This window comes from Maylandia zebra, linkage group LG7, assembly GCF_041146795.1.
Source record: "Maylandia zebra isolate NMK-2024a linkage group LG7, Mzebra_GT3a, whole genome shotgun sequence".
NCBI classification, from domain to species: Eukaryota; Metazoa; Chordata; class Actinopteri; order Cichliformes; family Cichlidae; genus Maylandia; species Maylandia zebra.
The window spans coordinates 28,483,799-28,508,844 of NC_135173.1; the positions used below are offsets into that span (position 1 = coordinate 28,483,799).

General features: G+C 39.7%; 2 protein-coding genes across 3 annotated transcripts; both read left to right on the top strand.

The window, feature by feature from the left end:
• The first annotated feature begins 1,411 nt into the window (after positions 1-1,411).
• LOC143419668 (uncharacterized) lies at positions 1,412-2,509 on the top strand. Its single transcript, XM_076887059.1, has 3 exons — positions 1,412-1,459; positions 1,696-1,751; positions 1,860-2,509. Exons 1-3 carry the CDS (start codon positions 1,455-1,457, stop codon positions 2,360-2,362), a joined length of 564 nt encoding a protein of 187 aa, XP_076743174.1. The 5' UTR covers positions 1,412-1,454; the 3' UTR covers positions 2,363-2,509.
• Positions 2,510-6,624: 4,115 nt separating this feature from the next.
• cry2 (cryptochrome circadian regulator 2) lies at positions 6,625-24,318 on the top strand. Of its 2 annotated transcripts, none has more exons than XM_004556205.4 (13): positions 6,625-6,936; positions 10,916-11,024; positions 11,714-11,856; positions 12,880-13,064; positions 13,236-13,324; positions 14,594-14,734; positions 16,438-16,563; positions 16,841-17,026; positions 17,149-17,300; positions 17,696-17,898; positions 19,259-19,339; positions 19,440-19,894; positions 21,631-24,318. In XM_004556205.4, exons 1-12 carry the CDS (start codon positions 6,779-6,781, stop codon positions 19,886-19,888), a joined length of 2,022 nt encoding a protein of 673 aa, XP_004556262.1. In that variant the 5' UTR covers positions 6,625-6,778; the 3' UTR covers positions 19,889-19,894; positions 21,631-24,318. The 2 variants fall into 2 exon arrangements, with proteins under 2 accessions (XP_004556262.1, XP_004556263.1); XM_004556206.5 differs by lacking the exon at positions 21,631-24,318 and having other exon boundaries at positions 19,440-19,574; positions 19,682-19,853.
• Positions 24,319-25,046: the final 728 nt, after the last annotated feature.

Sequence of the window (25,046 nt, forward strand, 5' to 3'; positions counted from 1 at the left end):
AAGGTTAATCAGTTTACCTCAACCTCAATTGTAACTTTTTGTTCCATGGCTCTGGTTCTTTTTTCTAGTGTAATGGTTTTACAAAAACAATTATGTTTGTTTATTTAGTGAAAATATTTTTTAGTAAAAATGACTTTTATTTCTGTCATCATTCTTTCAAGTATAGTTTTTTCTTTTTAATTGATTACTGCTTTTAATTTCTGGAAATATAAAATGTCATCAGTGACCACTGTGTCATTGCTACAATTAGACAATTCTCAAAACCAAGCCTGGAATTCTTGTAAAATGAAACATAAAACATTTTCCTGTATAGGGATTTGTAAATGTTGTACATGTTTTTGGCTGGGATAAGCTTTATCTTATTCCAAACGTGAAAAATTTATGGGAATTTTTCTATGAAGGTTTCATTAAAATCATTGATAAACATGTTCCATTAAAAAAAATAGAGATTTTAAGGTCGTAAAAATACCTGGTTCACACAAGAACTTTTAAAGTTACTTCATGAGTGTAATGTGGTGTGAGCCAAAACCAGAAAAACAGATCCTAGCTCAGATTGGAAATGCTTTATAGAGCTCTGCAATAAATGCATTGTGACAATAATAAATGCAAAGGCTGCATATTTTATCTCAGAAAATGTGAACACTTCCTTAAAATTTTGGAAAACACTTCATAATAATAATAATAATAATAATAATAAATTTTATTTATGAGCGCCTTTCAAGTCACCCAAGGACACTTTACAATAGGATAAAACACTTAGTAAAACAATGGCAGAATAAGAACAAAAAAATAAAGCACAAGATAAAATGAACAAACAGTGGATTCACAGTGAATATGCAGATTTGAACAGATGAGTTTTGAGTTGGGATTTAAACTTCAGTTACTAAATGGATAAGATACTGGTTCAGATCCCCCCTCACATACATAATCAAAGATAATGAGAAATTTGACAAAAAGAATGAAATACATAGTATTTTTAATAAGTATTTTATTAATTCCTAAAATGTTATTAAAACTCTAAATGCTACCTTGTGAAATGCATCTGGTCTGATTTGAAGCTGTGAGAAGGATGGAACAAAACTGTGTTGGTGATGAAAGGTTTAGAGACTGTAAGAGGACACAATTTGGTGGAAAGACAATGTGGAAACAACTTAAGATGGTAGAATAAAAGGGAAACATGGGGACATCTCCACAAATGAGAAGCTACTTGTTTCCAATTAACTACACAGGCAGCTGTTACCACTGAGCAATCAGTCCCCTCTGCAGCAAAGATCATATAAAATCAGCTCTTGTTGTTTCTAGTCAGTATGTGGAAGCTCCTATTGCAATAAGGTACAGTGCTGGTATTGAGTTTGCATTGGAGTTTATTTATTGGTCTATTATGCATCTTATTATTTTTTTGTGATCCTGTAACAGACTCTTGGGGAGGTTGAAACACCTTACTCTACAGCAAAATGAGGTAAGTGATGCTATAAAACAACTAAAAAAAGAGTGCCGTAATCCAGCGGTGTCTCCATTAAAGTCAGAAATTTTAAAAACTGTTCATGTGCAGTGATGCTTCATAGGAAGGGTGCATTATGGGTGTGGATTGGATGTGTACATATCATGAATTTTATTTATTATTATTATTATTATTATTATTATTATTATATTTTTTTTTTTTTTTTTTTTTTTTTTTAAAAACATGGTCTGCAGGTGGTTGTGGCTATTATGTCTCACTGGAAGCATCACTTGTGCACCTGTGGAGAAAGGCAAGAGGTTTACTAAACTTAAATGATTGACCAGTTAAAGTTAATGGGAGCTTAAATGTATTAGTAGCTAAGCTTAAAAGTCTTAGCTTCCATTAATTTCTCTTCTAGGGCTGGGACTGAACAGAGCTGAGACACCACAAACTCTTCCTTGGTATACATTCAGGGGAACGGGGAGTGACTCTGACAAAGCACCAGAACGCACTAGTAGTGGCTATGGAGTACAGAGCAGTCCTCCATATACCCTGTATGATGCTCCAGCAGCTGGTTCGTTGGGATATACAGTGGGTCAGTATGGAGCTCCAGCAGTTGGCTTTGCAGTAGGTCAGTATGGGTCTCCGGGAGGAGGTTCGGACAGATATGCAGCAGGTCAGTATCAGACAGGACCTACACAGTTTAACACTCAATCTGGCATCAACAATGGTGAAAACGAGCCAGTTTTCAGTGACGTGTATGGTCTGGAGCCAGTCTACTCCTTAAGTTCCCGTTCACGCTACCACAAAGGAAGAGCGGCTTTCGCCCAAACCCGCTACACCGCCACAGAATCTCTTGGTTTGTCTGTGCCGCTATTCCCATACACCAGCTACATGTTTGCTCCTCACATTGTCTACTGAAGAGCTGGGACTAGCTCTCTTGAATTGGGTTTCTTAAGCTAGTGATGGTTGATGGACTTGTCTTTACCTTGCAGGTGTTAATGTTGTGTCTCTGCTGCTTATGACGCAAAATTTGTCAATAAATGACTTTGGTTTGACTTGTTTAAATCAATTCTGATGCCTTTTGCCATGTTTCCTGAGGCAATATTCCAGAAACTGGCAGTCTTGTCACTAAATCATTATTATTATTTTATATATATATATATCTTTAAAAACCTTAACTGTGAAAATGATCAAATGTCAAAATTTGAGCCATGCAATTTAAACACGGACAAAATGGTCTTTACTGTCACCTTGAAGGCGTTCTTATATATAGCTTACTGTGGACACAATTGCAGGGCACAGAGGTAAGGTTAAAGGATGTTTTAATAGTCTGACTCAAGCCTTGGGAATTACAGGCAGCTTTATGATGCTTGTGCAGCAGTACCAACTCCTTGGGGCTAAGGCAGCGGTGGGCAATTCCAGGCCCCGAGGGTCCTGCAGGTTTTAGATCTCACCTTGGGTCAACACACCAGAATCCCATGATTAGTTCGTTACCAGGCCTCTGGAGAACTGAAGACATGTTGAGGAGCTAATTTATCCATTTAAATCAGCTGTGTTGGTTCAAAGACACATCTAAAACGGGCAGGGACACCGGCTCTCGAGGCCTGGCGATGCCCATCCGTGGGCTAAGGGCACTACAGGAAGGTCATCTAGCTCATCTTGCAGCTGTTTGTCAAATGCAACTACTAATCTAGTTAAGAGTGGACTTCTGTAAACCAGTCCACCTCCAAGTGATAACAAGGAAAAAGTGCAAAACCCTTATAGCTCTTTCTGAGTCTCACCTGAACTCAAAACATTCATTACAATGTTGTTCGGTAAAGTTGGGCAGCTATTAGGTCTGTTGGATGCAAATTATGTGACATTACAGCCAAGGCTCAGCCATAAAGCCCCGAAACTTAACTGCTGAGAGCAAAAAGCGAGAAAAAAAAAAGAGCGGTAAATGTAAAACTTTTATTTTTCAATGCCATTTTTTTTAATGCTAAAATTGAGTGTCGCTGTTCTGGAATTATAAATACACATTTACAGATTCCTTTGAAAATTCAGAAATGTCTGTACAGATTTACCGATTTATTCAAAACATTTAAAAATTGATTACACACACACAAATCTGCACACAAATCAAAATACACACTGAAGGAAACTGTTTCCAGGGCCTAATCCGTGGATCGGCTTCCTCCGAGGCGTGGGCGTCTATCAGCAGAGAATGTACCTTCACCTATCAGCAGAGAATGTACCTTCACCTATCAGCAGAGAATGTCCCTTAGTCTGTAACACAGTCAAATATATTCTCAAGCAACATTCAAGCATGCCATTCAGCGTGTTAGTACGAGCTCGGGAGCAGCTTGGGAGAACAAGAAAACAGAGACTGCTTCAGGTTGTCTTCCCAAATTGACTCAACTTTATTCACAAGTACAACAGTTTATATAGAGGGTAAAATTCATGAGACAGCAGATTTATCAGTTTAAACCAGTACAGACCAAGATAAGGCAGCGTCTTCCTGCCCTTGGGTGAAGAAGCATCCTTTGTGTAGTGTATCAGTTCAGCTACAATTGTGATTATCTCAGCGACATATTTTCAAGGCACAAAACGAAGAGTTCTTTCATTAGTGAAATCTGAAACAAACCATCTGGCCTTCAACAGGCGTCTAAAAGATTAAGAAACTAATGTAGCTGAGGGAGTGATCTCTGTGGTATTTCAACCTTGTACCAGCCTGTGATTCTCACACATCAATTCTTGGGTCAAAGAGAAAAATAACTAAAACAAAGGGGCCTTATTGAATGACAGAGTTTTCCTGTATAATGTCACTATAAAACAATATCCAGTAAATGCTCCCATGGTACTAAAATACCTAACACACACATGCACAAAATGTTTTGCCACAATGATAGTCTTATACAACTGCTAGAAATAGAACTAATTGAACTTGCTGAAGCCTGTACAGGGAGTGCAGAATTATTAGGCAAATGAGTATTTTGTCCACATCATCCTCTTCATGCATGTTGTCTTACTCCAAGCTGTATAGGCTCGAAAGCCTACTACCAATTAAGCATATTAGGTGATGTGCATCTCTGTAATGAGAAGGGGTGTGGTCTGATGACATCAACACCCTATATCAGGTGTGCATAATTATTAGGCAACGTCCTTTCCTTTGGCAAAATGGGTCAAAAGAAGGACTTGACAGGCTCAGAAAAGTCAAAAATAGTGAGATATCTTGCAGAGGGATGCAGCAGTCTCAAAATTGCAAAGCTTCTGAAGCGTGATCATCGAATAATCAAGCGTTTCATTCAAAATAGTCAACAGGGTCGCAAGAAGCGTGTGGAAAAACCAAGGTGCAAAATAACTGCCCATGAACTGAGAAAAGTCAAGCGTGCAGCTGCCAAGATGCCACTTGCCACCAGTTTGGCCATATTTCAGAGCTGCAACATCACTGGAGTGCCCAAAAGCACAAGGTGTGCAATACTCAGAGACATGGCCAAGGTAAGAAAGGCTGAAAGACGACCACCACTGAACAAGACACACAAGCTGAAACGTCAAGACTGGGCCAAGAAATATCTCAAGACTGATTTTTCTAAGGTTTTCTGGACTGATGAAATGAGAGTGAGTCTTGATGGGCCAGATGGATGGGCCCGTGGCTGGATTGGTAAAGGGCAGAGAGCTCCAGTCCGACTCAGACGCCAGCAAGGTGGAGGTGGAGTACTGGTTTGGGCTGGTATCATCAAAGATGAGCTTGTGGGGCCTTTTCGGGTTGAGGATGGAGTCAAGCTCAACTCCCAGTCCTACTGCCAGTTTCTGGAAGACACCTTCTTCAAGCAGTGGTACAGGAAGAAGTCTGCATCCTTCAAGAAAAACATGATTTTCATGCAGGACAATGCTCCATCACACACGTCCAAGTACTCCACAGCGTGGCTGGCAAGAAAGGGTATAAAAGAAGAAAAACTAATGACATGGCCACCTTGTTCACCTGATCTGAACCCCATTGAGAACCTGTGGTCCATCATCAAATGTGAGATTTACAAGGAGGGAAAACAGTACACCTCTCTGAACTGGGAATGTACAGGTTTTTTTTGTTTGTTTGTTTTTTTTTAATGAAAATGATTAGTCTATCACAATGAGATAATGCTTGCTTCACATGGTACTTATAAACGTGTTGATTTCCTAGCATTTTATTTTTGGCAACAAAGAATAAATTAAATTAAGTCTGACTCTGCTCCCCCCTCCTTATTTCATGATTTGGTTTAGTCCAAGTGGTGCTGATGCTGAGATTAAAGTAAGGATGGCACCTTAAAAGTAAAGTCTGGGTTTCAAAAAAGAAAAGGGAGACAGTAGAAATTAAACTCATAGCAAGCTCCACATGAAAGAAACAGTTTGACATTTACTAGTATCAGTTAGCTTACTTCATTTCTAACAGAAAATGTGTTCTGTTAATATAGCCAAAAAGCAATTGGTGCAGACAGACCCTTTCTACATATGTACGCGAAATCAATTCTCTGACAATCCACTGCCAGGCCAAACAGATCAAACCCCTGGCTCAGGCTTAGTTATAGGTGAGCTCTTTTATGTCAAACACTGTGTCTAATTGCAGGAGGGCCTTTGGGAATTTAGATTAAAACCTTTTTGAGTTTAACTAGGTCTAAGGACAGAGACATATTTTAGTTGGCTATACTTTGTTTGAAAATTAATATACAAAGAATTATTAAAATTATAAAATTATATTTCCTAAATAATACTAAATATTATATTTACACATTTAAGGAGTAAAAAAAACCCCAACTTTCACTTTTTTATTTTGGTACAAGGTACCAATCAGTGTAAACGAAATGAATGAGTAAATAAATAACATTACCATTAAAAAATAAAATGTAAAGAAAATGGCACATGTCTCAACAATCTTGAGCAAAATCTAAGCAAAATATATATCCATGTTTGCAATGTGCTATAGTGTTAGTGCTGGAATGGTTTCCAAAATTAAACGGTGGGGCCCAAGGTGATATTTGTTTTCACGGGTCCCCAAATCCCTGCAGGCACCCGTGCTGGTCTGTATCAGAAAGGTGACACAACCTCTCACCGATGCTGCCTGCATCTGCAGCTTCAACCAAGTACAAATCTCCAGTTTTGTAACTCATGTTCACGATTTCAATTCTGTCCAACCAGCAAACCGACACAACCTAACCTATAGCCATGCCCACAGAACAGGCCACGCCCCCGAGTGTCAGTTTTCGTTTGACAGTGAGTAAAGTTTGTTGGGAGTCGTTGAGTTGTCAGTGATTTTAACCTTTTTGCTTAATTTCGCCTGTTTTTTCGGATTTTACTATAACGATGGAATAACAAATAAGAATGGTGGTGAATTCAGTCCACTGGTTTCGTAAATGTCTGCGGTTGCACGATAATCCTGCGCTGCAGGAGGCCCTGAATGGAGCGGACGCAGTGCGCTGTGTTTATATTCTAGACCCCTTTTTTGCTGGAGCTGCTAACGTGGGAATCAACCGATGGAGGTTTGTGACTTTATATTGTGACAGTTTGGGGTTATTAAAGGCTAACTTAACCCAGTGAAATACAGGAAGAGCATTTACTAGGTCAATATTTACACGATCCATTACTCTTGGGCCTCGGCTCCACGTCATTTAGCTAATGCTAGCATAGAATGCAACCCGATTAATGCTAAGCGCCATTGAAGAAATACACAACTTTAACTTATCGTCGCATATCAGCCAAGTATGTCCACTTAAAAGGCGAAGTGTTTAACGTAAATTAAATACTGTACATTCTTGTTCGGCTTACACTCAAAATTACATTTAAAAAACATTGGAGCTAATTCTTGATGGTGTCTGAAAGGCTTCCGCTAACCAAGTTAACTTACAACAGTTTGGTACAGAAACTATGGAGACAACGATGTCCATTTAACATGAGTAAAAGAAAGGTTCGCATGAAATGGCAAAGCCCGTTAATCACGCAAGCGGAGAGAGGTGCACTATGGGAGTTGATGTCAATTTCGATTTGCTTAGTGAGTAGCTATGCGAAAATTATTACAAAATAATTCATTGTCACGCCTGCCAAGGAAACATAGAGGTTGCTATAGTAAATTAATTGATAATGACGCTCCAACACGACATAGCTGGAATAACTGCATAAACGTCAACACTCCACCACGTTTCAGAAGAGAACGCTGTACTTTCTGTTTACTACAGGTATACTACAGGCAATATATAAACACATTTATCCAAAATTCCTCAAATGTCAGTGCTTCTCAAGCGCAACGGTTTGATACGTTATGTTAAAATTTATACCACTATAAAGTGTATTTTAAAATTCTATATATTTAATAATATTAAGGTTGTTGCATATTCATCAATTTAATTTTTTCTAGTTATAATATACTAGTGGCTTGGATATGGGTATTTGGTAATACAAAGTACTGTGTTCACTCAATAGTAGTGCTGGAGCTATGGATTATGTTTATCTGTCTATTGTATCACTTATTACTATTACTTGGTTACTTGAGTATTTGGTAAATATTAAAAGGTAAAAGACAAAAAAACCCCACAGGTCTTTTAAAAAGAACTGCTCATTGGATTGGAATATAGAATTTATAAGGTTTTTAAGTTTAACTGCATAAATTTCTTATATGCAAAAAGTAAAACAATCTCAGGTACAGTCAAAGGTCAGTCAAATAAAATAAGGTACACACGCAATCTAGATCAAGGTATAAATTAAATTTGGCTTTATTAGGCTTTCTTACATTAATAGAAGGCAAAGTCATTCTGACGGTATTATATCACCTGGATGAGCTAGATTTTGTGTCTGTTTATATGTATGTGGTTTTTGTGTGTGTGTGTGTGTCTGTGTTTAAGTCAGTTAGTGTATATTTAGTGTCTGTAAGCCTTTAAAGGAGTATGTTGTGGCTGCAATAAACAAAAGCAACAAAATCAGCATTTAGAAGTTTGCCTTTTGTGTTGATGCAAAAATTTGTGCTGCTGAAAACAGCAAGTTATAATGCTGTACATGTTAATATGTAATTATTAAGAATTATCAATACTTACGGCAACTAATTTCCCAGTGTACTAAAAAAAAGTTTAGAGGAAAAAAAATTGAATAACCGACTTGTCTAAAACTAAGAAACACTCAGATATTATGTTAAATTTGAGAACTGTTTAATGAACAGTGTCAAAACCAACAATAAAGATATTTGAACCCATTAATCCAATTCTTCAGTAATGAATCATGCAGCACCTCGCATCGTTTAGAGCAGGTCCCCTACTGATCGGCGGGTTAGTGGTTCAATCCTAGGCTCCTCCAGTCTGCATGCCAAGTATCCTTGGGCAAGATACTAACCCCAAGTTGCTCTCCGATGCATCCATCGGAATCTGAATGTGTATGAATGAAGTTAGGAAGTACTAAGTATAGAAAGAAAGTGCTTTTGTGAATGGGTGTGATTGGGTGAATGGGGCATGTTGTAGAAAAGTAGTTTGAAAAGAATCAGTCCATTAACCATTTACCATCCCACACACTGCGAATGCAACATTAACCCCCGGCCTCCCAACCGGAAAATCTTCTACCCGGCACGCTGTGCTGAGCATGTCTGTTTATATACTACCAGATAGGGAAAAATATGGCAGCAGGAGTTTCAGATAAGTGAGAGAATGACACTTGCTGTCGTTTGGATTTCACTGGGAGGATGTTGAACAAAATGTGATAATTACCAAAACATGCCTTAAAGACCATTGCTGCAAAAAGTAGCAGTAACACTAATTTATCCAACAAGCTGAAAAGTCATCCACTGCAAAATGAAGCCTGTTTTAAACGCGGCATATCAGCGTCTCCCCGCACAGCAAAGAAAACGTTAAATAAACCAGCTCTGATATCTGCCACTGTTGTTTCTGAATGTTTCTGTAATTTGAGGTCAGCACATTTTTATTTTATGGTTTTTACATGTTATAAGCACAAGAGTACCTTTTTAAGGTCATTTAATTTTTATCTTGTGTATTTTTGCTTGATGTAGTTTTTCTTTTTGTTGTTGTTATATTTTGTTTGGTAAAGGTTTAGTGTTGACCACTGAAAGAGACTTTCTGTGGCAGTATTGTCATTTGTGAAAAACATCTGTGTGCAAATATTGAATGGTCGATTTGAATGAGTATACCAGTGCAATTTTAGGCACTATATGATTGGAAAAAAACTTTTTTTAGGATGCTATTGAAACGTATCGCAATATGTATCATTATATAGCCCACAAAAAATTGCAAAATTAGATTTTCCTCATATCACCCAGCCCTAACTCCAAACAGACAAGAAGACAAACACTTAAAATAAACTGATCTTAATTATGATATTTAAAAAAAATCTCTTACTATAAAAGATGTTCACGTTTTAATATAATATGACAAATTAACATCCAAAAAACTAAAAAGCTGCGACTGAAATGTGTGGCACGTTGTGCTGTGGATTATGAATGATCCACACTGTTCAAAGCTGATTGACAGCTACTTTAACAAAAGTTAAAACCTAAAATAATTTAACAATTGGGGGAAACCTCGAGCCTTTCCCTGCCCAGCCAATAGTAAGTAATCTCTCCAGTGTGTCCTGGGTCTACATCAGGACATCCTCTCAGTAGGACATTATCAGCTGCAACTCCTTAGCTGGCTCATTTCAATGTGGAGGAGTAGCGCCTCTACTCTCAGCCCCTCCCATGTGACTAAACCCCCGGCCTATCGTCCACCTTGAACTTAAATGTCTCTAGGGCCAGATATCAGTACGTCCCACTGCAGCGGCGCATGGTCTAAGCACAGGGTGAACGGGCGTCTCAGGAGGTAATAAAAAAAGGGAGTCTACCACTCACTGGATTACCAGACACTTTCTCTCCACTGTACTGTATCTGACCTCTCTCAGACAGTCTCCGGCTGATGTAGTAAATGGGGCAACCAAGTCCCCTTACCTGCTGGGACAAAACGGTCGGAGTAGCCTACTACGCACAGTTTGTTGCCTAAACAGATAAGCAGCTACAGCTGTGGTTTGTATATTTTAGGCTTACTGTAGATTTCCTTGCTGTAAAACAAACACTGCTGGATTGAAGCTGCAGCATCACATGATGATGACTGAGCATTAAAGATTTTAAGTAAAGCATTGACCCAAAAAAATTGCTCAGGGTTTTTTGTCATGTTATTTAATTTCAAATTCAAATTGAATGAATAGTTGCAGCCCGACTGAATAAGCTGCATTCCTCACTCTGAAAAAGAGACTGGAAATCTTTCTTTTATGTTTAAGAAAAACATTGCTTTCTTGACTTTGTAAATAAAGACCACAATCACAAGAGACAACCTTCACTCTCTACCTGCACAATGAGCCTCGGCCACCTTTTTTACTGGTTCATCGCTGTTCTTTCCTTGGACCACTTTTCATAGATACGAACCATAGGTGCTGATCACTGCAAACTGGAAACACCCCACAAGGGAGTTTATGTTCATGTTTATGTCTGTGCAGGTTTCTCTTGGAAGCTCTGGAGGACCTGGACAGCAGTCTCAAGAAGCTCAATTCCAGGCTTTTTGTAGTCAGAGGCCAGCCTACAGATGTGTTCCCCAGGCTTTTCAAGGTCTGTATTCCTGTCAGTTGCTTCTCCTCTGTTATTCCTCATCTGCAAAGAATGTTCAGATAGTACAGATGCAGAATTTGCATGTGGGATATATTTATTTTTACATTTTTCTCACTGAAATTGCTGTTCTAATATTTTTCTGCATCTAAAACTAGATTAAAGATCTAGAACTGAACAAGTTCACATTCATACGTCTATCATTTGCATACAAAAACCAAACCTTTTATCTATGTTTTCAATGCTTTTAGCTAATGCATTACAATCAATTTAGCTCTCTGTTAACCATTTATCTAGTTATAAGGTAACATTTTATGCTACCTTATAACAAACCAATTCTCTGGCCCATTGTTTCTTTTAGGCCTGCCATGTGTTTCGCTGCTATCATCTGCTACCATCAGTGTGAACAGGAAACACAACAGATGAAGTGGCTGTCAAATACATTTCATTTTCTTTACTTCTTATTTCTGTTCAAACTGACCCATTTGGAACAATCCAGTTTGGCATTGTAAACCGAAGCTTGAATGCACAACTTGAATACAACAGTTTGACTTGGTGGTCTGGGTTATAAGTAGGCACATGATAGATCTATACAAGACTTACAAACTGTTAAAGCCAAAGATTTAATTAGTTCTTTGATCATTGTTACTATTTAACATCCTTTTTTCGAATTCTTTTATTCTTTGCTGCAGGAGTGGAACGTGACCAGGCTGACCTTTGAATATGACCCAGAGCCTTACGGGAAAGAGAGGGATGGCGCAATCATTAAGTTGGCCCAAGAATTTGGAGTGGAGACCATTGTCAGAAACTCTCATACCCTCTACAACCTAGATAGGTTTGTGTTTTCCACACAATTAGTCGATTTCTAGTGGTATTCCCACCACAAACGCAGGTATTATGCAACTCCATTTAGTCTCTTCCTTCCTGTATCAGCAGTCCATTCTTGTATAACGACAGGAGCTCTTTATTGACAAGTGTTTGAGAAGTAATTTTAAAAAGTAATTCTTTTACCTTAACAAAAGGTAATGAATAAGTCTTCATAGTCTGCTGCAACCAGTATTTGATAGCAAGCTTATGGACTTAGGTATCATTTTCCTTTTGTTTGTTTGTTGTTTTAACTTGTTAATCCAATTCTCAGTTACGTATAGTCAAGCCCATTTGGAAAATGACAATTTTGACCTCATACAACAACAACAGTGGCTTTAAAATTAAGCAGTTGTGAATTAAAGTGTCGACCTGCACCTTTAATACTGAAACTGATGACTGGGTTTCCTGCCTTGAGGTGATGTCCTAGATTTAGCTTCTGCTGTCTTTGGTTGATACTTGAATACCTTCCTCAGTTTTGTATTCAGGAAGTGAATCACATGCTCAGTCAAACTGAACTCAAGTGACTGACTAATCCTATAACAAATATGTGAAATTAATCAGCTAGCTGATTAAACACAGATGCTCTTGCAAACTTACATCTTAAGAACAGTTCATTAATAGTTTTGTTTATTAACTGTTGTAACATTACTCAGTGTTTTCCTGGGTTAATATCACCGTGTGGTTCACCTGGAAAATAATTTCCTGATGGCTTTTTGGTACCAACATCTGGCAACTCACTTAATACAGTCTGTCCCTAATCATTAAAAAATGTGGTAATGTCAGTGTTACATCAGGGCGCACCAATTGACCATTGCTTTTAATCACTTGTTCAAAGGCTGAGCATAGTGTTGTCACGCCGTGTGGAGCCCCTTTACATATTGCCGGCACACTGTATTTCCCAGACTTCTCTCCCAGAGAGGCCACTGGTAAACTGATACAGATATGTTGCTGTGTGTTACTCAAATTTTCTTCCTTTTCTGTTTTGCTACAGGATAATAGAGATGAACAACAACAGTCCTCCTCTGACGTTTAAGCGTTTTCAGACTATTGTGAGCAGACTGGAGTTGCCTAGGAGACCTCTGCCTCCCATCACTCAGCAACAAATGGACAAATGTCACACCAAAATAGAAGACAACCATGACCAGCTATACAGTATCCCTTCTTTAGAAGAATTAGGTACGCATAATTTATCTTTTCACGTAAAGTTTTTCTATAACATTTATGTTTTTAATCTGATTTTAAGAAAAATAATTAATGGTTTGCAAACTACACAACTCTACTTTCCTTATTTATTGAATCTAAAGTTAACACATTGATCTGTATTTAAACTTATTTTGATGTGCCCAGGTTTCAGGACAGATGGTTTACCTCTGGCTGTGTGGCATGGAGGAGAGTCTCAGGCATTGGACAGACTCGGTAAACATCTGGACAAAAAGGTAAAGCTAAAGTCAAAGTGCTTTAATTGGTCTAATCCAGAATCCAGGAGTTTATTTTGAATGCTAAGTTGCATTGGCTGATTTTTTTGTTTGTTTGTTTGTTTACTTTTGTCCTCCTTGTTCTTAAACTTTCAGTAAATGCCCACAGAATAGGGATAAATTAGTAATTTGACAGTGTTGCCTCCTTGCTCTGCTATCCATACCTACTTACCTGGTAATCTCCGGATGTAATGCAAGTTTTTCCGTGTACGATGGTTAAAATGGTTTTATCGTAACAATCGAGTATACAAGATGGCTGCTGTGTTTGCTTCGGATTACTCCTCACCCCTGTTGCTTGTCACGTGCTCCATAATGTTGTGCTGTGGACATTTATGTGCTTTCTGTGTAGAGGAGTGTTGTTGTTTTCTGTTCTCATGCTGTCCTCCCAGGAGCCCAGCATGAGTAGAGGTCTCTTTTTTCCCCTCTTGGACTTTCCCATTGTAGTGTACATTTCAGTGTTTTTCCATAATACTACCGATCTCCGACCTGTCTCCCCATGTGATGCAACTGATGGTTTTTGTATTCAAAGTAGAAAAAAAACATTGAATGGTTGATTTGAATGAGTATGCCAGTGCAATTTCAGCCACTATATGGTTGAAAATAACATTTGTTTTTGTAGTTTATTTAAACATATGGTGATATATATCGTATATTGTGATATAGCCAAATAATATCATGATTGTGACTCCATAAGGCTTTCATTGATATACTTTTTTTTCCGTTGTAATTTTGCATTTGTGAATCACTCCCTACTTTGACTCCTGAAAGCCTTAGCGTCTTTAAGGTGCTCTGTTTGTTTCAAGTCATTCTGTTTACCTGTAGCAATTAATTTAGAGTTACTACACATATTTCTGTAAGCATTACACAGCTAGTCTTGTCTTGCTTCTTTTCAGTTTTTACCCCTCACACGTAAAAGGCTGATGAGATATTTGCGTGACCCCACTTGGGTTAGAGAGAATATATCATAAAATATAAAATACTTTTTGGCATAGTGGTTGGACAGTCATAATTTAAGTGTTGTGGACAGCATGGATAGCTAAGTTTGTAAATGTGATAACTCAAAAATGAGGCGCTGTAGGAGCTTCAAATTCATATCATAGGTGTATCTGCTAGGAGGCTGAGGGGTCACACTGGTGGGGTCAAGCTTTTTTTTTTTTTTTTTTTTTTTTTTTTCACATGATACAGCCTCAGCTTGAAGATGATGATTCCTGATTGTGTCTGTCTCTTTAGGTGTGGGTAACCAGCTTGGAGCACTCCCGTGTTAAAACCTGCTCTCTATATGCCAGTCCTACCGGTCTCAGCCCCTACCTGCGTTTCGGGTGTCTGTCCTGCAGAGTTTTGTACTACAACCTGAGAGAGCTCTACATGAAGGTACTGTCACAGATAAAATGACTCAAAACAACCGAAGGGTGGTTTAAAATGTCTTCAATTAATATTCATCTAAAAAAGGCCTTAAAATGTTACATTGACCTAAATTTGTATTGGATAGTTATTGCATGTTTCTCTTGACTACATCAGAACTTCCAGCAGACAGTGATTCAGTTTATTTTTTAAGGTATTTATTAGTTTAAAAAAAATTTAATAATTTTTTTTAAATTACTTTTGCCAAGGAGTTCCCCTGTTTAAGAAGAGGCACCGAGGGGTGTGCTCCTACAGCAGGGGGATTACACTCTCTCAGCCTCTGGGAAAGTCTATGCAAGGGTATTGGAGTGGAGAGTCCATCTGTTTGTAGAGTCTTGGATTCTGGAGGAATAATCTGGGTTTTGTCCTCCTTGCGGACCTCTGGACCAGCTCTAAATCCTTTCGAAGATATTCGAGGGTGCCTGGGAGTTTGTCCAACCAGTTAAAGAAATGATTTGTTGACATGGAAAAGACATTCGACTGAGTCCTTTGACGTATCCAGTGGGTGGTGCTTCGCAAGTATGGGATCTCTGGCCCATTGTTACTGTCCATTCGTTCCCTGTAAACAAGAGCTTTATTCCTATTGATGGTAGTAGCTTTTCACTACTGATATACAGCAGTGACAGTGGAGTGTCATTCAGACTGGAGAGGTGTAGTCTGATGGTAACAAAGAGAGGGAAGGTAGTCAGAACTGAGGGGATTGAACTACCACAAGGCAACATTGCAGACATTGAGGACAGCTACAAGTACATGGGAATCCCGCAGGCAAATGGGAACCACGAAGAGGTTGCTAGGAAACGCGCAACCACTAAATACCTGTAGAGAATCAGGCAAGTCCTAAGGAGTCCGCTGAATGGGAAGAACAAGAGCTGGGTTATCAACACCTACACCATGCCCGTGATCAAGTAATCAAGGAGGAGATGGAAGCCAGTGGCGTCAAGACAAGGAAGCTACTCACCATGCACGGAGGGTTTCACCCCTAATCCAGCACCTTGAAACTGTACACCAAGCGGAAGGAAGGAGGCCAGACACTAGTAAGTGTTAGTACCACGATCAAGGATGACACAACGAACATCCATAAGTACATGAGGAAGATGTCCATGTCCAACCGCATGCTCAATGAATACTTGAGGAAGCAGAAACCCAAAAAAGAGGAGCAAGAGGAAGAATCATCATGGAAGAACAGGCCCCTGCACGGTATGTACCACCGGCAGATAGGATTTCTGGATGTCAGCCACTTCCTCTATCAGTGGCTGGACAAAGCTGGATTGATAGACAGCACGGAGGCACTAATCATGGCAGCACAGGAACAAGCATTGAGCACAAGATCCATAGAGGCTGGGGTCTATCACACCAGGCAAGACCCCATGACAAAATAATAGTGGCTAACTAACCGGACATAGTGCTGATAGACAAGTAGATGTAGTGATTCCGAATGACCGCAACATCAGGAAAAAGGAAAACGAGAAGTGCCAACTGCTCAGAGAAGAGCTCAAGAAGATGTGGAGGGTGAAGGTAACAGTGGTCCCAGTGGTAGTTGGAGCACTTGGTGTGGTGACTCCCAAACTAGCTTGCACTTCAATAACCCCTCATTAATGGGGTTTTAACACAGTGTTAACTGAAGATGAATTACTTTCTCATCCCAGTTTTTCCCCTGTCTGTTTTTCCATCAGGTCCGCAAACGCTGTACTCCTCCTCTGTCCCTGTTCGGCCAGCTCTTATGGAGGGAATTCTTTTACACTGCAGCCACCAACAACCCAAACTTTGACCGTATGGATGGAAACCCCATCTGTGTCCAGGTGAACCTTTGCAGGGAGTGGATGTATAAATAAGCATTACTGTAGGTAAAAGAGTTATTAGCACCTGTCTCTAGATAAAGTGCCACAAACTGACATTTTATAATACGCCCCCCCCCAGAAAAAAAAAAAAAAGATAAACAGCTGCATTATCAATTTTGGAACTAGGTGAGAGAGACTGAAAAGTTGATTTCTCAGCTTATAAGTACAGGTAACATGTTTATCAGCCTAAATATATGTCTAAACACAGTTACTTACTATGTAACATGTTTGTTTCCAGATCCCATGGGACCAGAACCCAGAAGCACTGGCCAAGTGGGCTGAGGGTCGAACTGGTTTCCCCTGGATCGACGCCATTATGACCCAGTTGAGACAAGAGGGCTGGATCCACCACCTGGCGCGGCACGCTGTGGCCTGCTTTCTCACCAGGGGAGACTTGTGGATCAGCTGGGAGAGCGGCATGAAAGTAGGACTGTCTGTTTTTTCATTCAATCTGAAACCTGTTGTCTCCCAGGTGATGAACAGGTAAATTGACCTTATAAGACACGGTAACAGTGCTCCTTGCAATCTGGTTCTGTGTTCCTGCAGGTGTTTGAGGAAATGCTGCTGGATGCAGACTGGAGTGTGAATGCTGGTAGCTGGATGTGGTTGTCCTGTAGTGCTTTCTTTCAGCAGTTCTTCCACTGCTACTGTCCTGTTGGCTTCGGAAGGAGAACTGACCCGACGGGAGACTACATCAGGTATCTCGTACCATCACATTCTGAACACATCATTACCTCTGAGGGGAGGTAGCATGTAATCAATTCTGTTTGCTTGTTAGCCTGTTTTGTGACAGTCTAGCATCCAAAGTTTTCAAGATATCATTTCCAAATTTTGTGTTATAGTATATACCAATAACAGCTCAAAACATTGTGCACATGAGGACCAAATTGCTTTCTTTTTTTGTCCCTTGACGTCACGGGCTTTTGAGCATGTAGATAACTGATGTCGTAATGCACTCATGTGAAAAGGATTAAAAATGTCTGTAAATTCTGGAATGGATGATTAAGCTCTGCTATAGGCTGACTTAAAGTGATTTGAAGTGAAACACATGCCATATTAAAGTTCAGATTATATTCTTTTGAAATCTCTGCAGGCATTACATCCCCATTCTTAAGGACTACCCGAACCGGTATATCTATGAGCCATGGAACGCCCCTGAGTCACTACAGAAAGCAGCCAACTGTGTGGTGGGAGTGGATTACCCCAAACCCATGATCAACCATGCAGAGAGTAGTAGGCTTAACATTGAGAGGATGAAACAAGTTTACCAGCAGCTTTCCCACTACAGAGGACTCAGTAAGTCATCATACCAAAGGGCAAAGTGTGCCACTCCCTTCATGTTGAGATTGGTTTGGATTAGGGTAGAGTAGAATATGAGTAGAATCTCACTGGTCCTGGTATAAGAATTTGTTTCCCTGGATTACGACATATATCACATCACAGTGCATTTTCTGTACATATATTACATAGTTAATGTAATCATTACATCAAAAGCACTATTTCTGTTTTACATTTAAATAAATCAAAAATGAAATGAACTTGGGGGCTTATGTGGCGTTATCCCATAGTGATACATGCTACATGACCCTATGGAGTCACGCAATTACTTCCCTGAAGCCTCTGCCTTTCATTACTGCTCCTGTATGTTTGTCAGGAATCTAGCTTGTGTACAAACACTGACTGCAGAGTGTCCAGTCTCGGTTGAAGTGCACCATTAAGCTAATACAGGGATGTGTTGGGTGTACAGACCATTCCACTCTAAAAACTGCACAATAATGCAACACAACAAAAATCTCCGTTATGAAAACTCAAAATGGCATTATAACAGTTGCTCTCCTACTGCTATAAGAAGAATAGCACCTCAAGATTTTTTAACTGTGGGCCTAACCCCGCTGCAGGATATTTTTTCTTGAAAATTCCATCAGTAATTCATTCTAGGAATGTGCAATTCAAATAAGAGAGAGGCTTCTGTGGATTGACTTCTATTGGACATAATTTGTTTTTGCATTCATGCACCTCACAGATGGTAACAGTAGCAGCATGACATGACAGTCTGTCTGTCGATAACCTGAACAGACTGATAAAAAACAGACACCCCAAGTCAAAATATACAGACACCCCAGGCCCGATTTAACAATCCAAGAAGGCGTCAGTTAAACAGAAGAATCTGTACTGATGCTGTTGTGTGCCTGTGACTTGCTAATAAGCCATATGCAGAGCTGAATCCGATTGAGATGCTGTGGCATGACCTTAAAAAGGTGGTTCATGCTCGAAAAACCTCTAGTGTGGCTGAATTAAAACAATTCTCTAAAGATGAGTGGACCAAAATCTCTCCACAGTGCTGTGAATGACTACCAGTTTATCACAAACGCTTGATTGCAGTTGCTGCTGTTAAGTGTGGTGCAACTAGTTATTAGGTTTAGGGGGCAATCAGTTTTTCACACAGGGCCATTTAAGTTTGGATTTTTTCCCCTTAATAATAAACACCTTTGTGCATGGAGGGAGTGTCATGTCATTATCTACCAATGACAGTGCTACCACAGTATATCTCGGCATAACAAATAATTGGGACAACATAAGAAGATTTCTCACTTTATCATTAGACAGGACATTAAATCAACATTGCACTTATAAAGTATGTATGTGTGTATGTTAGGTCTGCTAGCATCTGTACCAACAATCCAGGAAGAAGCAGAGCCACCGATGACTGATGAGTCCCAGACCAGCAGTGGCCCAGGTCGGAAGAAACAAAGAACCAAGATTCATTTTCTCCCTAAAAAGAATGTTCACAAATAAACTGTACGCAATTTGCTCATTATTGTTTTCTGTTTTCTTAGATTCTCCTCAAAGAGTTCCTGCAAACACAGAGGAAGATGTCTGCTATGAAGCTCCTGATTCTTCGACAGTCTGTCCATCCTCCACATCAGCCCCACATCCAGACCAGGAGTACCAGGCTCCTTGCATCTCCTCAGGTTGCCACACTGATCCCAGTCATCCTCCTTCCCTTTCCTCAATACAGAGACACAGCCCACCGTTAAAGTCCAAACCGTGCTCCCCTTCATCTTCTTGTTCATCTCAGTCATCCTCATTGGGAACAAAGAGAAAAGGCCTTAGCCGCAAGGTGCGACGTGGCCAAAGGCAGCGAGGGCGACAGTACTGCACTCTAACAGCTCGTGAGGAGGCTACAGGACAAGAGGAGACGATGGAGGAGGACATGGAGCAGGAGGAGGAAAGAATGGAGGAGGAAGAGGAGACTTGTGCAGAAACTGCAGGACAGCTAGAGTGATAAAAGGTGAAACATTTGGTGTCTGCGTTTGTATTCAATACATAGAAACAAATAATTATTTACAAAATGTGGATTTTGTTGCTAGTGACTGACATGCAAGCTCAGCAAAGTCATCAAAAGAAATGAGAACAATACTGAAAAGTTGAAGTTAAGATATCTGCTAAAAAAAATCCCGTGCTCCTGTACCATGTCACACATTCTAATATGGCATTGCAGCACCTTTAGCTTTTATGTTGTATGCTATTGCATCACTTCAATAAGCTTGTGCATTGTCACATTTCTGGAGGGGAGTCAAGAACCGGTTGTCCCATTCCTTGAAATTGTTAGTCTGCTTGTTTGTCGATCTCACGTATCAATTCTAGTTGCACTTGCACTACAATCAGGTGATTTCAGTTTGTGTGTTGGAGGAGGATATTACCAGAGCAGTGAATATGGATATAACATTCAATTTTTACTGAGCACAGGGTAAGTTCAACCTGATCCAGGACAGAAACTGCTTCAGAATATCACGTTGCATAACGTACCAGACCTAATAGAAAGCAATATCCCTGTGTGCTCTGGTGAAATGGCCTGATGAGGTTCGGGCCAGTCACTCAAACACGACCTTAAGGTAGAAGGTCATTATTATATTCCATATGCCCTGTCATCGGGTTATAGTGAGCTGCCTGGAGCAGCTCCATCAGTGGGATGTGTCCCAAACTCCTGGCTTCCAACACCTTCAACACTCCTGCCCCTACGTTCATGTTGCTCTCAGTGGGTGGGGCACAGTGTCCTTAGCTGCCAGGGCAAAACAGCAAACGTGACACTACATACAATATATTGTTTAGCTTGTGTTTGGGGCCTCTGAAGCAGCAGGTCATGATGGAGATGGACCCTAGAGCCTCCTCCTCTGGGCTGGGCCTGGGACTGACTGACTGCCCGCCACTGGTTGTGGCAGTCCCACTGGCCCTATGTGTATGCGTAGTGCTCTCTCGGCTGGGGGTTCCTCTGCCAGCGTCACCACTGGGTCCAAGCCAGCTGGGCATTGGCAGTGGACCCATTCAGTGCCTGGTAGAAGTCCCTCCACGAACTGCTCCAACACAATCAAGTGAAACATGTGTAGTTATTTATTATATACACGAGTAGTCAACTGACCTCATTTTTTTGGGGCATATAATGACTTGAAGCTCAAAATAATCAAAATATTTGGTAATACAAATGCAAAACGGAAACACTTAGGCATCATCCTGAGAAGTTTTACTTACTGTACAAACATTAACATAAGGTATCAATGCGACGCACTAACTTAACTGTCAAAAACTGGCCCGTTCAGAGTGGACGTTACAGCTCCAGGGTGCTGGCATTTTGAATGCTGACGCACTGCAATAGTGCTGTCATGGAGGGAAACCTTAGATTTGATTTCAGGAGATGACCTGACCTCTCCTTTTATTTTTATCCTGGACTTTTTGTCTTTTATTACATGGATTATTTACCTAATAAATCCTAATAGTTCAGTACATGTATATTCTTTATGTATGAGCTGCTCAACTTGAGCCTGACTTTTCTTGTATTGTGTGTAAAATAACTGAGTCTCTTTCTCACAAAGAGGGTTACAGATTATTAATTCTCTTTAGATTCTGCGTATCGAAATGCTCTTACCTTTACTACGCGGCGTGAATTCTATTGCTGATTATTATTTTATTACTTTTTATAATTGTGTTTGTTTTACAATTTTAAAATCTTTCCTGCTGTTTTTTCTTCAGGTGGAATGTAAAAGAAGAATGAGTAAAGAAATAAATCCCGCACACCGGGACACGTAAAGACACACAAAGAACAATCTTCTGGATATGTGGATAAATACAAACAGAAGCATGTATATAACACTAGTGAAAGATGTACAAAAGCATTTAGATCCTACTTCAGTCAAGAGAAATGCTAAAAAGCTGTCTAGATGAGCATTTTAATCATATCATTAAAAGTAACTTGACTGCATGTGGACGTTCATTTCCCTCAGAAATTCTTAAGTATGAGTAAACGTTTATAGAATTCCACCTCTGAAGCACACGGTGAATAAGAAGCAATGTCAACTTCTTCACACTGAAGCCATACAACACACAGTGGCACTTGTTCTTCCCTTAGCACTCAATGTGTCTGTCATATTTCTGCACTAGACAATCTCTAAGGTGAAATGACGATTTTACATACAGTGACTTGTTACTATGCTTTACGAGGTTTAACGAGTGATGATCTGAATTGCAAACTAAATGAAGATGAACAAGTAAAGCTAAGTATGCCGGAAACCATCTGTGGCGGAGGTGTGGTCCCGGGCGCGTCTGCAGGGGAGGAGTGGTTCTCACCGGCATCTCCAGCACCGCCCCGTTGACGCGCCCGGGACCACACCTCCGCCACACCATCTTGTGCTCTTTGATAGAAGAAATTCAACGTCACTTCTTCAAGTTCAACCTGACATAGGCCGGCCATCTTGAGAGTTCACAATTATATTTTGTACAGGGATGGTTAGCAGTAGACAACTGTGCACTTGTCGTAGCATGGGGAACCGTTCCAGTTAAGAACTGGTACCACACTGCACAGTCTTCATCTTTAACTACAGCTGCAGGTATCAGCCCACCAAAAGCTTCAGGCAAGTTTTACTGGGTTATACACTAGGTTCAGATTTTGCAGCATCCCAATATTCCCTTTAAAGGAAAGACCAAGGGTAGATTGGCTTTATTTTGTGCACTGTGTAAAGTTGTATCTTCAACTTTTTGCCATCTTTTCTTACCAAAGACTGAGCATTAGCCCATGTAACATGGATTTTCTTGTCAAAGAAACAGACTAGACTTAACTTGCTCTCGACCAAGTTAAGTCTAGTTGTTAAAGCTCAAACACCTTCAGAACTGAAGTTGCTGTAACACATACAGCCAAATTCAAAAAAGTTTCGGGGGCTTTTTTGTTTTTGTAAATAGTTTTGATGAAGAAAAGCACCAAGACTTCTTTTTTTTTCTACTCAAAAAAATACACAGACGTGAAATGGTTTTATGCTCATGTTGAGCATTAAATCAGCTGGGTTTTTCTTCTTCTTCTCTTTTTTCTTCTTCTCAGTCTAAATCTTGCATGTGGCTTCAGTGTGAAGACAGTTTTAGGAGGCACTTGTTTACACAGTTGCTCCAAGCTCCAACTGTTTGTAAATACTATAAATCCCCAATTTTGAATATATCTGATATTTTTTGTTACTAACTATGGTAACTAGGGAATTGGCTAATATTTGATTGTCTATGAATCCTTTGTGTATTTGGTGGTTTGTGGAAAAAATGGCAAATGGCTGACTGAATATGACAGTGGATCCTGTAGATATAGTGCAGGGGGATGGCAGGCATGAAAGAGAGTCATTTTCCTCTGTGGCAACTTAAGATCCTGCTTGTGTCACCTGAATATAGCAGAAACAAGTGTTGTGCTTTTCTCCGCACATTTATCTGTTTGTATATAAAATTAAATATCATAACCTGTCTATTTTGCTAGAAATAGTATGGAGGGGTTTTCATAAAGGCTCATGGCTGCCCAGAGTGTCCACTAGAGGGCAACACCAGATCCAGCAGTGAGTGTACTACAGTGATTCCACAGCTTGTTTTTTCTCTTCGCCTGCAGGAATAATAATGATAATAATAATAATAATAATAACGATAATAATAATAAAGTTAAACTGACTATCATTCCCTTGTTTCCTTCAACCAACAATTTTAAAAAGAAAGTGTTTTACTTTTTGAATAGATTGGATTAGCTTAATCGCTTTCTTTCACCAGCAAAGTTCAAAGATCTTCAGGATCATGGCTCAACAGCTATGAATAAGTAAAGTGACACACATCGGTACACCCTGAAATAATTTTGCACTTGATATATTATCTGCTGATTATTAGTAATTTAAAAAAAATTCTAGGTGACAACTTTAACTTTAGCATAAAATATTTTTATGAATAATTAGTCACTTTGCCAAAACAAATTGCAGGAAATTGTATTTTTTTAAGTCAGCTACCATAGACATCTCCAACTTATATTGATAGACAGAAATAAAAGAGTACTTCAATAAAAGATGTACTTTTCCTTTGTGTCAAACAAATCTCCGTAAATGTAATTAGTAAATATAATTATGAAGTCTATAACTTGTAATTTATATGCACATGTTTGTGTAAAACAAAAAAGGTAAATTTGACAACCATGCATAAGTCAAATTTACCTGCAGGAGAAAAAAACAAGTGGAAACTACGCTGGCCAGAAAAGTTCAGTTCCAACTTTTCCTAGAAGCAACAGCAGTGCTGACATGCTGGTGTGCTCCTTCACATTCTACTTGCTGACAGCATAATGTGTTGCCTGAGTCCAGCATGAAATACTTGGTTATTTATTTGTTTTGTATTCTAAACATAATGTTTATTTTCATTAAAACTGATGAAAAGTTGTGACTGGAATGCGTGTGGGTTTTTCTTTGTTTGTTTTTAATAATGTGCTCTCAGCTTGGTCCATAAAATGATTCCTTGCTACAGAGAAATGCCTTTTCCAAGTCCAAAAAACACGTGTGGACTGGTTGGGTAAAATCGCATGCACCCAAAATATCCTTGAGAGGATAAAAAGCTGGTCCAGATTGAGGAGTGTTCCTCTGCTGTGTCTGTAGAAAGCTCTGTATGAATAAACTTCAACTCAGTTTACTTACCCATTTGAAATCAGCAGCATCCCACCACCACTGTAAACAGTGTTCAGAATAACGCTTCCCCCTTTGTATGAATCACTGCCAGAGCCACAATCTGCTTGGCCTGCCGTACCTGTCAAGCGCGTCTGGAGTCCCACAGGCTAGCTAAGCCCGATAAGTCTCCTATTTCAGCCTAACGTCTTCTTTCACCTCTGGTGTCCACCATATGGTTCTGGGATTACTGCCACCACAAAAGTTGTGTGAAGAACCTTGTAGCTGCAGATGAACGTGGAGCCGAACATGGTCCACTTGTACTCAATGTCCCCAGCCCCCCTTAAAATGCAGTCTGCCGGAAGTGGGAGTTGAAGATTTCGCGGAGTGGGCCTCTGACATATGTTCTCAAGCTATGCATTGAGCTGAGCCCGACTATATCTAATTGGTATCTCCCGACATTGTACCAAAGGCCAGTTTTGGAAGCTGAGCATTGGAGCACCACGACCT

What these genes read in the sequence shown, in the direction of transcription:
- LOC143419668 (XM_076887059.1), top strand. An exon ending in TTGTGCACCTGTGGAGAAAG is followed by an intron (nt 1,752 to 1,859) that starts GCAAGAGGTTTA and finishes TTTCTCTTCTAG; the next exon opens with GGCTGGGACTGAACAGAGCT.
- cry2 (XM_004556205.4), top strand. Translation starts at nt 6,779, where the DNA reads ATGGTGGTGAATTCAGTCCACTGGTTTCGTAAATGTCTGCGGTTGCAC. An exon ending in CCGACGGGAGACTACATCAG is followed by an intron (nt 17,301 to 17,695) that starts GTATCTCGTACC and finishes AAATCTCTGCAG; the next exon opens with GCATTACATCCCCATTCTTA. An exon ending in TTCCCACTACAGAGGACTCA is followed by an intron (nt 17,899 to 19,258) that starts GTAAGTCATCAT and finishes TGTGTATGTTAG; the next exon opens with GTCTGCTAGCATCTGTACCA.